This window comes from Vespa mandarinia, chromosome 6 (assembly GCF_050613455.1).
Source record: "Vespa mandarinia isolate Hongniang chromosome 6, ASM5061345v1, whole genome shotgun sequence".
Lineage (NCBI taxonomy): Eukaryota > Metazoa > Arthropoda > Insecta > Hymenoptera > Vespidae > Vespa > Vespa mandarinia.
The window spans coordinates 3,199,354-3,212,500 of record NC_140815.1 but is presented as its reverse complement, the minus strand read 5'-3'; the positions used below and the strand labels follow the sequence as shown (position 1 = coordinate 3,212,500).

Genomic DNA, 13,147 nt, shown 5'->3' with positions numbered 1-13,147 from the left:
TTAATGATATTTACATAATATGTGGACAATAAAAAATATAGTGATATTTACATTTATAGTATACTTAACTCTATACATATATATTGAAATTACTACGGTACATCCTTTTAAAAACCAAGTGATTGCAGTACACTATTTGCGTGTATTTGAACTGCAAAAAGACAATAATTATTCTTAAGACAAAGCTTGTAAAAAGCATGTAAGTAATGTAATTGCAAATTCTCATTATATTCATGTACAAAGCTTGTACAATTTGACAATGCAAGAATGTATAAGAAATAGTTACCTACTCTCAGGATACATTTTTTCCAATGAATTATATATTAATTTTCATTTTATTTTGACTGCATGTAGACGATATCTCTAAAGTTTTTATTTCTTTTTGTAATCATTTTGACATAATATTATGCACGAAAATGCATTTTTATGTACGAGTGTTTAATTCATTGCAATTGTCTATTTTTTGAATATAAATATCTCGAGATTTGTCTTTTCAAAAGAGATGTATACTCTAGTATTGTTTATACGATAACAATAGCTAATTGAATTTTTATCTTTATTCTTACAAGCTCATATGTATATTCAATACACAAAGACACACATACATGCGTATCTATCAAAATATACAAATTCACAACATTTTTATTCTTTCATTATAATTTGTAGTAGACATGACTTATTATTGTCAGTGCCTGATACACTTTTTGAGACTGTTCTCTAAAAATTATTATAATAAAATTACAAGGAAAAAAAAGAATAATACAAAATCTTAATGGCACACGATTGGTTACATATTCAATACATACAGTCAAACACTAACATAAATAAACATTGACATTATAAATGAGAGCAATGGGATCTTAGAGAATGAATAAAAAGCTTACATTATGCCTTATAAACGACAATATTATCTGCATAATACAAATCTTGCTTACTTACATGGATACATTATACAAATTCAATGTATACTGCTGTATCTGAAGAGTAATTTAATTAACAATTTGTAGTTATATGCGCACGCGCGCGTTTACACATATCGTACGTACATGTGTATTCGCACTCATTAATAAATGCCGCGTAAACGTGTTCGATATTATTACAATAATACTATGACTGAGTTCGCAAAAAAAAAATTACACACGCACGCGCGAACATACACAAATCGCAATTTATATACGATCATTTTTGTTAGCTGCATTAGAATAAGTATATTGAAATTTTATTAAATTAATTATTCAAATAATATATTTATTTAATTTTTTTTTTCTTTTTAATTTATTTATCTCTATATTTTTGTTGAATTTTTTTTTATAAATAATTTATAAGACAATTAAAATTATTCTTTAAGAAGTTAAAGATGTTATTAAATTAAAGATATTAAGATTAATAGAATTTATTAAGTTCGTTAATTTGTTGCTAAAGTGTAATTATTTATTATATGTTAGTAATTCCGAATCTAAAATAATACGCAACTACTCAGGTTTTTCGCCTGAAAAGCTTTATCAATTAGTGAATAAGGCTATGTATGCCTACAATAAAATGTAACAAATTACAAATATATGACAATAAAATTAAATATAGATGATACAATAAGGAAAGTGTAATCTAAGCGTGTTGCGTTCCATGATGTAGTTGTGCGCGCCATTTGTTATTGTTAGGTACAAGACTGGGCACATCATATAATAATTATATAGCGAAAGAAATCATGTAGATATTACTTTACAGTGTTAAAATATTCATTATTTATTTCTTATGTATGTTAGACAAAGTTAATTGAAATTGAAAACAGAGAAATATAAAAAACTTTTAAACATTCATGAGATCCAAAGTTCATATATCATAATTTATCTATTTTCTGATTAATTCAACATTTCACATTTATTTATTAAAATATATTAAATGTATATTTTTATTGTAGAAGACATAAAAATATACTTAACTTATCAATTATAATTATGTTATATTATCGTAATAATACGTAATTATAATTTAAATTTTATTTAGGAACATTAATTTTACCGACAATCTAATTTATTATAAAGTTTACAAAAATGCAATCTAAAATACTGACAATAATTAACAATAAAAGAAAATTAAAGTTAATGAATTAATAATATTATTAATTAAGACAAATAAAAAGCATGCTTAAAATAATCATATTTTCTTTGTATAATGGCGTTGCAATATATGCATCTCTTAAAATCAATGATAGCTTTGATTCTTCTTTATAAATTTTTATTTATAATATACAACTGTCTTACTATTGTTATTAATGAAGAAAACAAAATATATATATTACATATGCTTTCCGTATATTTTTTATAGAATACTATATTTGTTTAAATGATAACTTGTAATCTATATATTTTATATGCATTTAAATGTAAATATGAATATATATTTCATTTAGTATGAATAGAATAAAATTACCTTTATTACACCATGCACAACACTGTATTTTCGTGCAGAATATGAAAAGATCCAAATTTTATCAAGATTATAACTTACATTTATGGTGTCTATTCTGATTTCCATATATGATAAAATTCTTGATTCTATTTTAGAATAAGCAATGTTTGGGCAATATTTATTAATAAAATTTCAAGGATTTTTGTGCAAGTATATAAAAGAAAATATTTACACAAGCATTTCATATGTCATTCTTCTTTATTGCGCTCTCAACATATTAAACTCAATGTAATCTTGCCTTTAAATATAACACATTTTATTATGTAAGAAGAGGAGAATAATGAATGACCAGATTACTTAATGTCAATAAAATCAAGGAGAAGATGTCAATATTATTATATCATATAAAAACGTATCTATGCAAATATTCATAAATCAATGTGTATAGCTGGCTTTACTTATTGTAATTTCTTCGTGTCACTATACTTATAGATTTAGCTACTGAACTTTGATATAACATATAGAAAGCTTAAAATTAGAGAATTATCCACTCGTTCCACGATATACGATGAATTGTTATTTATTTTCTTAGTTAGAAACAGTTATAAGTACATCATTATGATATTTTAGAAGCTGCTTTCGAAAATAGTTAATCTCTTAAATTTCTCTTACTCGCTATTAAACAATATATGTACGCAGTACACAAAATACATTTTTTAGCAAAAGTAACTTCACACTGACTGTGTATGCATGTGAGTGTGCATCTGTGTATGCTGCACATTTTGTATATCACACTCAACTATAAGCAAATAAATTTTATCTTAATACATGGAAAAGAAATGCTTATTGTTAGCTTGCGATTATAGTTATTAAGATAAAATTACTATACGCATATATATGTTTCAGAGTCCAATATAAAATTGCGATCTATTCGGTATAATTCAATAAATCGTGAACGGTATAATTCGTATATATAAGCAAATATATTAGTCTTTTTTTTATGCCCGGATCTTTGTTAAATGTATTTTTCATTTTTGATTATATTTACAATATATTTTATCGTTTATTAAATCACAAAGAATATATGCTCCAAATAAACAGAGTATATTTTTAAATAAAGAAAAGTATAATAAAACTACTTTAAAAATGATAAGATTTTTAAATAATTTGTTAAATTTTTACAGTACATACAATGAACACTTTTTATAATTCTTATTATAAGCAAAATATTTATTATATAAGTATCAAAAGCAATAGTTCTATTTCGAGTTGGTATTTTTATTAACAGTGTAATAAAATATCCTCTGTTTTATAGTGATGTTACTATGTTTATAATCAATATAATTTTAAAGATGTAGTATCATATTGCAATATCAAAGAAAAGGGCACATCAAAGAATATTTGTTTTTATCTGTTGAAATAATCATTTATGTATTGTCTAATCTGTCATAATCTATATAAATATTGTCATTATAACATGAATGTATACATCATTAAATAAAAATGACATTTTGAAATGTGTCTCTTATAAAAGTTTTTAATTATTAATACCTCTATGAAAAGAACATGCATGAGCATATATGTAATATATAGGTTAAAATTATATATTAATGTCTATGATATTTATTGAATTTGCATGAGTTTATTTACAACTTATACTTATGATATTACATAAAAGTAACTATAATAGGTATCAACGTCATACATTTTATAAAATAGTCTTGTAGGTAATACACAGATATAGTTGCCTAGAATTTCATATTTACACTATTGATTTGAAAAAGCCAGCCATGAACTGCAAATATATACACAATTGAAAAATATATGTATAAGTATATGTGTGCATCTATATAGCATGTATATATCCAAATGTATGTATGTATATATGCCCAGTGGTTATTAAAGTAGTCCAAGTTACATGTTCTTTCCTTTTTTTTAAGTTAAAGTTCTTCGATTATTAAAACAATATAAAATAAAATACATATGTAACTCGACTTTTATTGTATGTTTTACCTAATTTTTATAATCACTGACACACATATCTATGTGTATATTTGTATATAATAATATATATATATATGCAATTCGACAGTGATCGTAAATTATATTACAAGATGCATGTTATCTATTGACTTTTATGAATATTTAATATGTAAACAAAAATCTGTTTTATTTTAAATAAACATTCTTTGATTTGTAACATTTTCGTTAAAATATTTTCTTAAAATTAAATAAAATTTGCAAAAAAAGTATAATAACATAATATGATTTAACTGTTAGCACAATTATAAAATTATTTATGTTATATGTGTATAATATTTATGATTGCAGGTACTACTATGATTATATGAATTATATTAAGAAGTTCATATTAGCTTATTTTTGATTGCCAAGCATTATGTATAGACGCGTTTTGCTAAAAAATTTATACAAATTTGAACTCCCGTTGTCAGTTATTCCTTTATACTACAAAACATATATGCATTGATTTCGTTAATCGATTTGATAAGATATTTATCTAATTGTCGTGTTCTAAGTAAATGTCCATAATATACAAATAAAATTACATTAAATATGTTTCACGTATTTACGATATTTGATTACTTTGTAGTATGACGTGTCAATATTACATTTCAACCGAAATGAATACAGTGGTCAAACACCAGTTGATGTTGGGGTATTATTTAAGGGTGGTTTTAATAAATCGTGATATTGTAATAAAGCTTCACGTAAAGAGCGAGTTACTTGACCTGAAGCAGATGCAATTGTGCATTCTACCAAGCATGGATATAATCCAATTAATTGTTCCCATACGGATCGATCAACTGAAATACAATATTTTTTTAAATTTATATGTAATAATATTTTTTAGATCTATTATTGTACTTATATAGTAAATTATATAATAAATAATATATTTAACATTTTATACCTTTATTAGGAGGAGCTTTTTTAAGTGATATTACAAGTGTAGCAACAGCCTTTAAAACAAATGATATTTCAGATAATCTGTACCTAGAAAAAGACACCATAAAAAAGTATTTTAAATATATAAGAAAATTTTTATATTTCATATTGTTTAATATTTGTCAAATATAATCCGATATATTATATAATCAAATATATTCAAGTATATATTTATAAATATTTAATGTTTTTTTTAAATATATTGATACTTTTACCTAGGTAATGGGCATTTGCCACTGCGCCTTTCATTTTCAATAAATCTTCGTAAAACTTCTTGGAATCTGTGTAAAAGTGCAGTAACTGCTAAACGACCCGCTACTCCACCTTCATCATTTTCCAAAGTTTTATTAGAGTCTGGCTCTAATTCGTTATTCAATCCATCCAATAAAGAAAATTGCAATAATGTTTCAAAACATGTCTTTGCAAATTCTTCTCTTAATTTCGCTTCACCGCTACTTTCTACAACCATATACAATATTTATTTTTATCAAATGTAAATTTCAATATTATATCTTAATTGTTAATATTTTGGAAATTAATACAGTAATATGAAAATGAATTATTAAATATTAAACCATTTCTTATAATAAAGTATATAACAGTAATAAATTAAAAATATTACCAATATTCACTGTAGTCGCAGAGTGTATAGATCCTTTATTTAGAAGCATAACAACCCGCAAAATAAATTGGTGAGGTATATACTGTGAATGTGGTAATACTTCATCTCTGAGTAACTCCATTACTTGGCAATCGACTGCTTCATCTGCTTGAATTTCTTCAGCTCCACGTTCTACATTTATTACACTGAAAATTATATAAAAATATTGAAATTTCAATTGTACAAAATATTTTATATAAACGAAACGAGGAAATGTAAATAAAAAAAAAATTATACCTTTTTGGAAATAAAAAGTCATCCAATGTGCTTGCAAGTTCAGGCCACATGCTTTGAAAATGTTCTGGATATTTGCGTGCTAATGGTAAACCGGTATGCAAAACAGCTAATAAACTTGTAACAGCTAACTTCCATGTTGTTGAAGAAGGACATGCATATTTCATAGAGAGAGGCACATGAAGAGCTTCTATTATGTGTTTTAATACTTGTCCATCAATTACAGCCATTTCGTGCGCAGTCTTTTGATATAAGTTTACAACCATGGATAATGCTTTTTCTCCAAAAGGAACATAATTCATTATCACCCAATCAGCCTAAATAAATAAAGATGCTTAAAGATATTTCAACGCTTACCATAAATTATTTAAACAATAATTAAAGATACAGATACGTACAGATACACCTCTAATTTGTGAAATATGTTTAGTTGGTATTCTACCATAAGTAGGAGCTTCACAAGCAAGTTTGGAGAAACTTAATAATTGAAGAAATATTAAAACTATCATTGTTCTCAGATTTTCAGGTCCATTTAACGCTTCCTATATAATTGATTATTTTTTTAGATATCCAAGAAGAATAAGCCAACTAAGGTATCTAGTAAAGTAATATTGCACCTTTTGAAGAAGTTCCATAGAATGTAGTACACCATCTTGTAAATGTGTGAGAACAACATCTGGTACAGTGGGTAGAATATAAGGCGTTGATTCGCCATGTACTGGAACCGCGACTACATTTTTTAATACAACACATAATTTATCTAAATCAGTCCCTGTAAATCTACAATAAAAAAGAGTAAAAATATAAACATATATTTATATACAACAGAGATAAAACTTTTGTAAATTACAATGAATTACATACTTTTTTCTAATATGTTGAAAAACAGCTGGAAATATGTGAACAAGAGCAGTCAAAAAAGCTTGTGAAGGAACATAAGGTTCTGTTTCATTCTCTTGCGGAGGTGTAGTACTTTCCGTACCAATATTAAGCCAAACACGCCATGCTACTATCCAAAGTGCTTCCGAATCAGCCGAATGGGTTATTTCATTATTATCACATCCTTTTTGTAAATATAAAATTTCTTGAAATGACTTTAATGCTGCTAAAGATACCTACAAAAGATTTAAACATATATATTTTTATTTGGTTAAAGTTTGTATATTAATATATTTAATCATATCGTATATATTAAATAAGAAGTGCATACCTCGTTATTTTTACTCAGTGCAGAATTTTCTATAAATTCAAGAAGTAATGACCAAGCCCTAGGAAAATCACCTAATAATTGTAATAGTTGACGCTTTGTATTAAAAACTCTTGCAACACCACTTAATGTTAAAACCTATAAAATTATTATATTTTCATTTAAAAAATTAAATGTCTAATTTTCTCTATTTATACATTTAATATTTACTTTATATATTAAACACATACCTGTGTTTCTGCCCATTGTTTTTGTGCTGTATTTCTACTATGATGAATAAGTATATTTCCACCAGTATCGACCTTTTCATTGCTTGCTGAATTAGATAAGCTTCTTACTTTACCTAATAGTGGAAAAAGGACTTGCCAAAGCACTGCTTGCCATGTTGGTTGATGTAAAAGGCTACCATGTGCAGAAATTGTAGAAAATAAAGTTTGACTAGCTGATTTACGTACAGCAGGACGAGAATCCACACATAGATCACCTGATAGAAAAAAAATTGAAAAAATATATTTAAATGATAATTTATAATAATAATTTTATAATAAATATATATTTTATATAAATATAAAAATAAATTTATAATAATAATATATAAGTTATGCAGAGAAAAGCTGAATTACCTAATCTTGCATAAAGACACATCCATAGTTTATCAAATGGTGGAATATTTGTGGTACCAGGAAAATCAGGAAATACAGATGATGAATCTCCACGTAAGGAGATACATAGTTTTTCTTGATTTTGGTAGAAATAATCACTTATATTCCACTAAAATTTATAAATAATTTCTATACAAATTAATTCTTTACTACTTGTATAAAGAAATAAGTTCATTTCAAACATTTTTTTTAGACTACATATACATATATAGACTAAACTATGTTTTCACCATTAGGCCAACAGCTGTAAGTGATATATTTAATTCTTGTGTTTGTGACCCAAACTTTGCTGCTGTATCAACGCATTGTGGGAGACATCGCCATGGCATTACTGGTAAGAAATCAGTTACTACTAGTTGAAGGCATTGAAAAGCAATGCGTACTAAGGCTTCACTACAAACAAAGATTTTTAGATCAAGTATCTATTTTTAAAGTAAATATTACTATTATGTAAAAATCATTAAATACAATTTTACAATATAAATTTTTGATCTACTATTACCCATGATGATCAGACACCGCTCCAATAATATCAAGAACTAGCGGCCAGCCATGAAAAAGCGTTTCTCCAGCACCATGAAGTATTTGCAAGACACATTCTAATTGTCGCTGTCTGACATCTCCATGATGCACTGAAGATAATTCTGACAATGGTCCCAAAAGTAATGTCTGTAACTTCTGCAAGAACAAAATTAAAAAATTTATTTCTATTCATCAACCAATATTTAATACAAATCGCATTTAGATTATTTTTTTTTATAATTAATTAATGATAATTAATAATTAAAAAAATATTTACTTGGTTATCACGTAATGGTTGTGGATATTTGTATTGTAATGCCATTTTTACAAGGTATGTTATTGCTTCAACGCCCCATTCTCTCATACGAATATGCGGATGTTGACATACTTCTAATAAATGATTTGTGAGTGGTCTCCATAAAACTTCTACGCGTGACAAATTTACTAGTCCAGTTTCTAAGAGTTTAGCTACAGCAAAAAGTGATGGTTCCTAAAAAATAAAATGTTACAAATGAATTTAAACATATCCAAATAAAAGCCAACAATTTTTAAAAGTTTTTAGAACATACTCTATTTGAATATGCTAATTCCATTGCTTCGTGACTCAATTTACAAAGAGCATCTATTAAATGGTGTAAAGCCACATCATCAAGATGCTGACTACTTTCAAATAATCTGCTTAACATAGCACTAAGTACAGGTAAGTCTGCCATTACAGCATTAGTTAATACTGCATTGGGATCAGCAGCAGATCTTCCAGCTTTCAAAGATCCACCAGTAGATGGTTTCAAACCAAGTATCCAAACAAGATGTTGAAGAGTGGTTAGTACTAAATGCCAAGCACTACCAAGTATACTGCCATGACAATGTGCCAGTGACAATAATGCACGCATACATTGAAGATTTTTTGCAGTTAACATAACAGGACCTTGATGTGCACCTAAGTATAGTTATTGTATTTAATATTTATATTTTATATTTAGTGATTATATAATAGTGCAACATGCTTGAGTGATGCCTAATACAATAAACGTAAGAGTATGTTGCACCATTTCGCATTATAGTTATTCGAAATTTTTATTGAGTCGTTTTACATATGAATGCTTCTTTTACATTCATATGTAAGAAACTTCTTTTTTTTTACATACCAACAGGTAAAGAAGCTGTTGGTAAAGGAGTTCCAACAGCAACAACTTGATGTCGATGATCTGGTTCACCCATAGATAAATTATATTGATTCGATTCTTGTGTGCGTGCACATGGTATACCTTGAGGTGCATTATATAGTACTGTTAAGGCATAATGAGGAGGTAAAGAACCTTTACATATTGCAGTAATATATGCATCACGAGGACTTTGCAAATCCAGTTGACCACATAGAGCTGCATATGTTTGAATTGCTTTTAAAACATTTTCTGTAGCAGATTCATCAGTACTGAAAATGTTTTATGATATTTATTAAACTATCAGGAGAATATGAATAATCGTAAAAATAATATACTATTATTTTTGAAGAGTACCTTGCATCGATCAATGGGCTTAATGCTGCCAGTAAACCACACCAACTGGAAGTGATCAATTGTACATGCAATTTTTGTTCAAATTCAGTCGGTTTATAATGACTTTCAACATTTTCTTCTCTTGTGCCATTAATTGCAAGAGCAATCGATCGTATTATATCTAATAGACATGCATAAGCTACACTAATTCCATAACCAATTGGTATTTGTGGTGGTTCAACTTTATCAAGCATTTCCAAACTGAAACACATATTTTTCTATACTTATAATTATGTAAATCGCACTGATTATATTTATAAAAATTTAATATTATCAATAATGATATTAATAATATATAATTACTATTATTATAAACACCAGTAATGCTGCTTCTACTATTATTACATTATTAGATTTATAGCAGTAAAACCAGTAATAACAACAGTGGTGGCAATAATACAATTAAAAATAGGAGCAATGCCAAATTATAAATTAGATTTTATATAATTTTATAATAATTCTTACTAAATAGATTTGGTATGTCCACTTGTAAATGATGCTACTACTGGTAACCAAATGCCACGTGAATAAAATCCAGGTTGTGGAGATATACCAGGACCAACAGGCATACCTGTGAAGATTGGAGAGCCAGTACTTTGTGGTACTGGTGTACTTGTTGCTATATAAAATAAATTTATATTATACACATTCATCTATTATTATTTTATTATTAGATTTATAGTATAATTACCTGTTCCAGTTTGACCTATCATTTGAGGATTAACAAAAAGACTATGTACATAGGCACCTAAACTATTTACAATGTCCTGAAAAATATTTGTTGCGTGTGGTTTTAAATCATAACATTCACAAAAATTTGTTAAAAGATCAGCTTGTACAGTCATCTTATGCAATACTTCCAATGCTAAAGCTCTTTGCCAAGTAGGTTTGTCTGGATCCAAAAATTTAACAATTAAAGACAAAAATATTTCACACTCCGTTACCTAAAATTAAATAATACTTATTAGGATATTATTACAAGTACAAATTGTTTTTATATCAATGTGAAAAATATATACTCTTTTTTTATACTTACCAAAAGAGAATGATACTTTTGTATAAGGATAGATACAACTCTCAACAAACGCATACTGATCGGAAAATACGGTTTATCAAGTGGTGTTGCTTGTTGTATTGAAGCTGGCACAGAATTACGATATTTAATATTGGGAGAAAACAGTTTTATTACAAGTGCACACACTCTTTCCTTTAGTAAGAAACTAAATTCAGGATGCTGAGTAATAAAAAACAAATAAAATTATTCTACAAATATTTTACTTTGCTTAAATTAATTTAAATAACTTTTTTTTAAATACCTTAAAAAATACAGATGAAAAGTTGGTTAAAACAGATTCTAATAATTCTAAACCAAATGTTCTTGTCATTTCAGTAATACCTATGAGCCAATATGGTTGATCAGCATTTACCAATTGTACTAAATCCTTTAAAGAAATGACTTATTAATTCTCTTCTTATGTATGAAGACAAGATTAATTAAATTACCTGAAACATTAAATATGCATCAGCAGCGCAAGGTCCAAGACCTTTCGGTGCTTGATTCGTTGGAGTTTTCAATTCCTCCAAGTTAACTTCTTCAACTTCTGAATGATCAATCATCTGTTCATCTTCTGCAACTACTCGTTCAAATACTAATGATACCAGTTGTCTTACTGTTGCACCAGCTGTGTTTATTGTTGTACAATCCTTGGTAAAATGTAATCTAAAGCAAAGAACCAGATTCTGCAAGTAAAAATTTCAATTGATAACTTCAATAGATAAAGTTTTATTATATACATTTTATTTTTACAATTTAATATATATTCCTAATTACCCTTGCAAGTGTATCTCCATGGACAATAGTATTACTTGTAAGGAGAAGAGTTACAGTCTGTAAAACTTTAACTTCTTCAGTTCCTGTTTCCATAAGCATCCATAATGTATCTGTAATATAACGAGCACCTTTCTGATCTATGGCTTGCTGAGTTATTAATCGTTGCATTATACCTAAACAAAACTGAAAGAATTTAATAATATTATTAATTTTTAATAATATATAAATACTAAATTATATCAAGATAATATAATGTTTATATATTATAATAACATAATTATCAGAAGAGATACTAACTTTAATAATTTTTATATCTTTACTTTCACAACCTTGAACTAAAGGATATAAGATTTGATTTACAATATAATATATTGGACCTCCGGGCGTACTCATAGCAGTCCTTATTTTTGTTATTCCTTCTTCACATGACTGACAAAAATGATTTGAAATTAATATACATTTTTTGATTGTATTAAAGATATATATGAAATGCTTATAACATATAATTATTTCTATCGAAAACATATATAACATTATACTTATTAGTATAATATATAACTTCAACGTTAAACCTTGAAACTTAACCTACATTTATTCAAAGTAACGCAATAGAAGTGTATTAAAAGAATATAAGTAATTGTAACTGACCTCTTTTATTTGAGGATACTTTTTCTTACTTTCAGAAGCAAGAACCTTCAAGTCGGCTTGAAGGGATTCTAAGAATTTCGAGGTATTATCCTGATTATTTGCGACGAGTGTATTTGCCATCGTGACAAAGTATGTGTCCCCTTCTTAATAAATTTAAATATATAAAGCGTCACTCTAGCTCATGATAAATTAATACTCTGTCACAAATTCTAATACTTTTATAATAAATTTCATAACTACATAATAGTAGGTGAGTTGGCATATCGTATGCCGATTATCAGAAATGACAGCAACTGAGTGACGATCCATTAAATTTAGCCTTTACGAAATTATCTAGTTCGCAATTATGATTACATTGTTGGTTCTAACAAAATGTGTAAACTAGTCCTAATTCATTTTCCAATCACAAAGACTAATTCTTCTACGACAAAATATTCTTTTCAAAAG

The 13,147-nt window shown here is 26.8% G+C and overlaps 1 protein-coding gene across 2 annotated transcripts; it reads right to left on the bottom strand.

The window, feature by feature from the left end:
- Positions 1-3,634: 3,634 nt before the first annotated feature.
- On the bottom strand, positions 3,635-13,013 carry mon2 (Mon2 homolog, regulator of endosome-to-Golgi trafficking). Of its 2 annotated transcripts, none has more exons than XM_035864333.2 (25): positions 12,701-13,013; positions 12,350-12,481; positions 12,053-12,235; positions 11,725-11,961; positions 11,538-11,663; positions 11,258-11,455; positions 10,913-11,165; positions 10,687-10,840; positions 10,183-10,422; positions 9,811-10,097; positions 9,232-9,602; positions 8,940-9,152; positions 8,643-8,818; positions 8,371-8,533; positions 8,102-8,249; positions 7,709-7,962; positions 7,482-7,616; positions 7,136-7,386; positions 6,889-7,051; positions 6,670-6,813; positions 6,275-6,588; positions 5,999-6,183; positions 5,592-5,835; positions 5,342-5,418; positions 3,635-5,234 (listed from the first exon to the last, which is right to left on the bottom strand). In XM_035864333.2, exons 1-25 carry the CDS (start codon positions 12,818-12,820, stop codon positions 5,065-5,067), a joined length of 4,938 nt encoding a protein of 1,645 aa, XP_035720226.1. In that variant the 5' UTR covers positions 12,821-13,013; the 3' UTR covers positions 3,635-5,064. The 2 variants fall into 2 exon arrangements, with proteins under 2 accessions (XP_035720226.1, XP_035720225.1); XM_035864332.2 differs by having other exon boundaries at positions 3,637-5,234; positions 5,342-5,424.
- Positions 13,014-13,147: the final 134 nt, after the last annotated feature.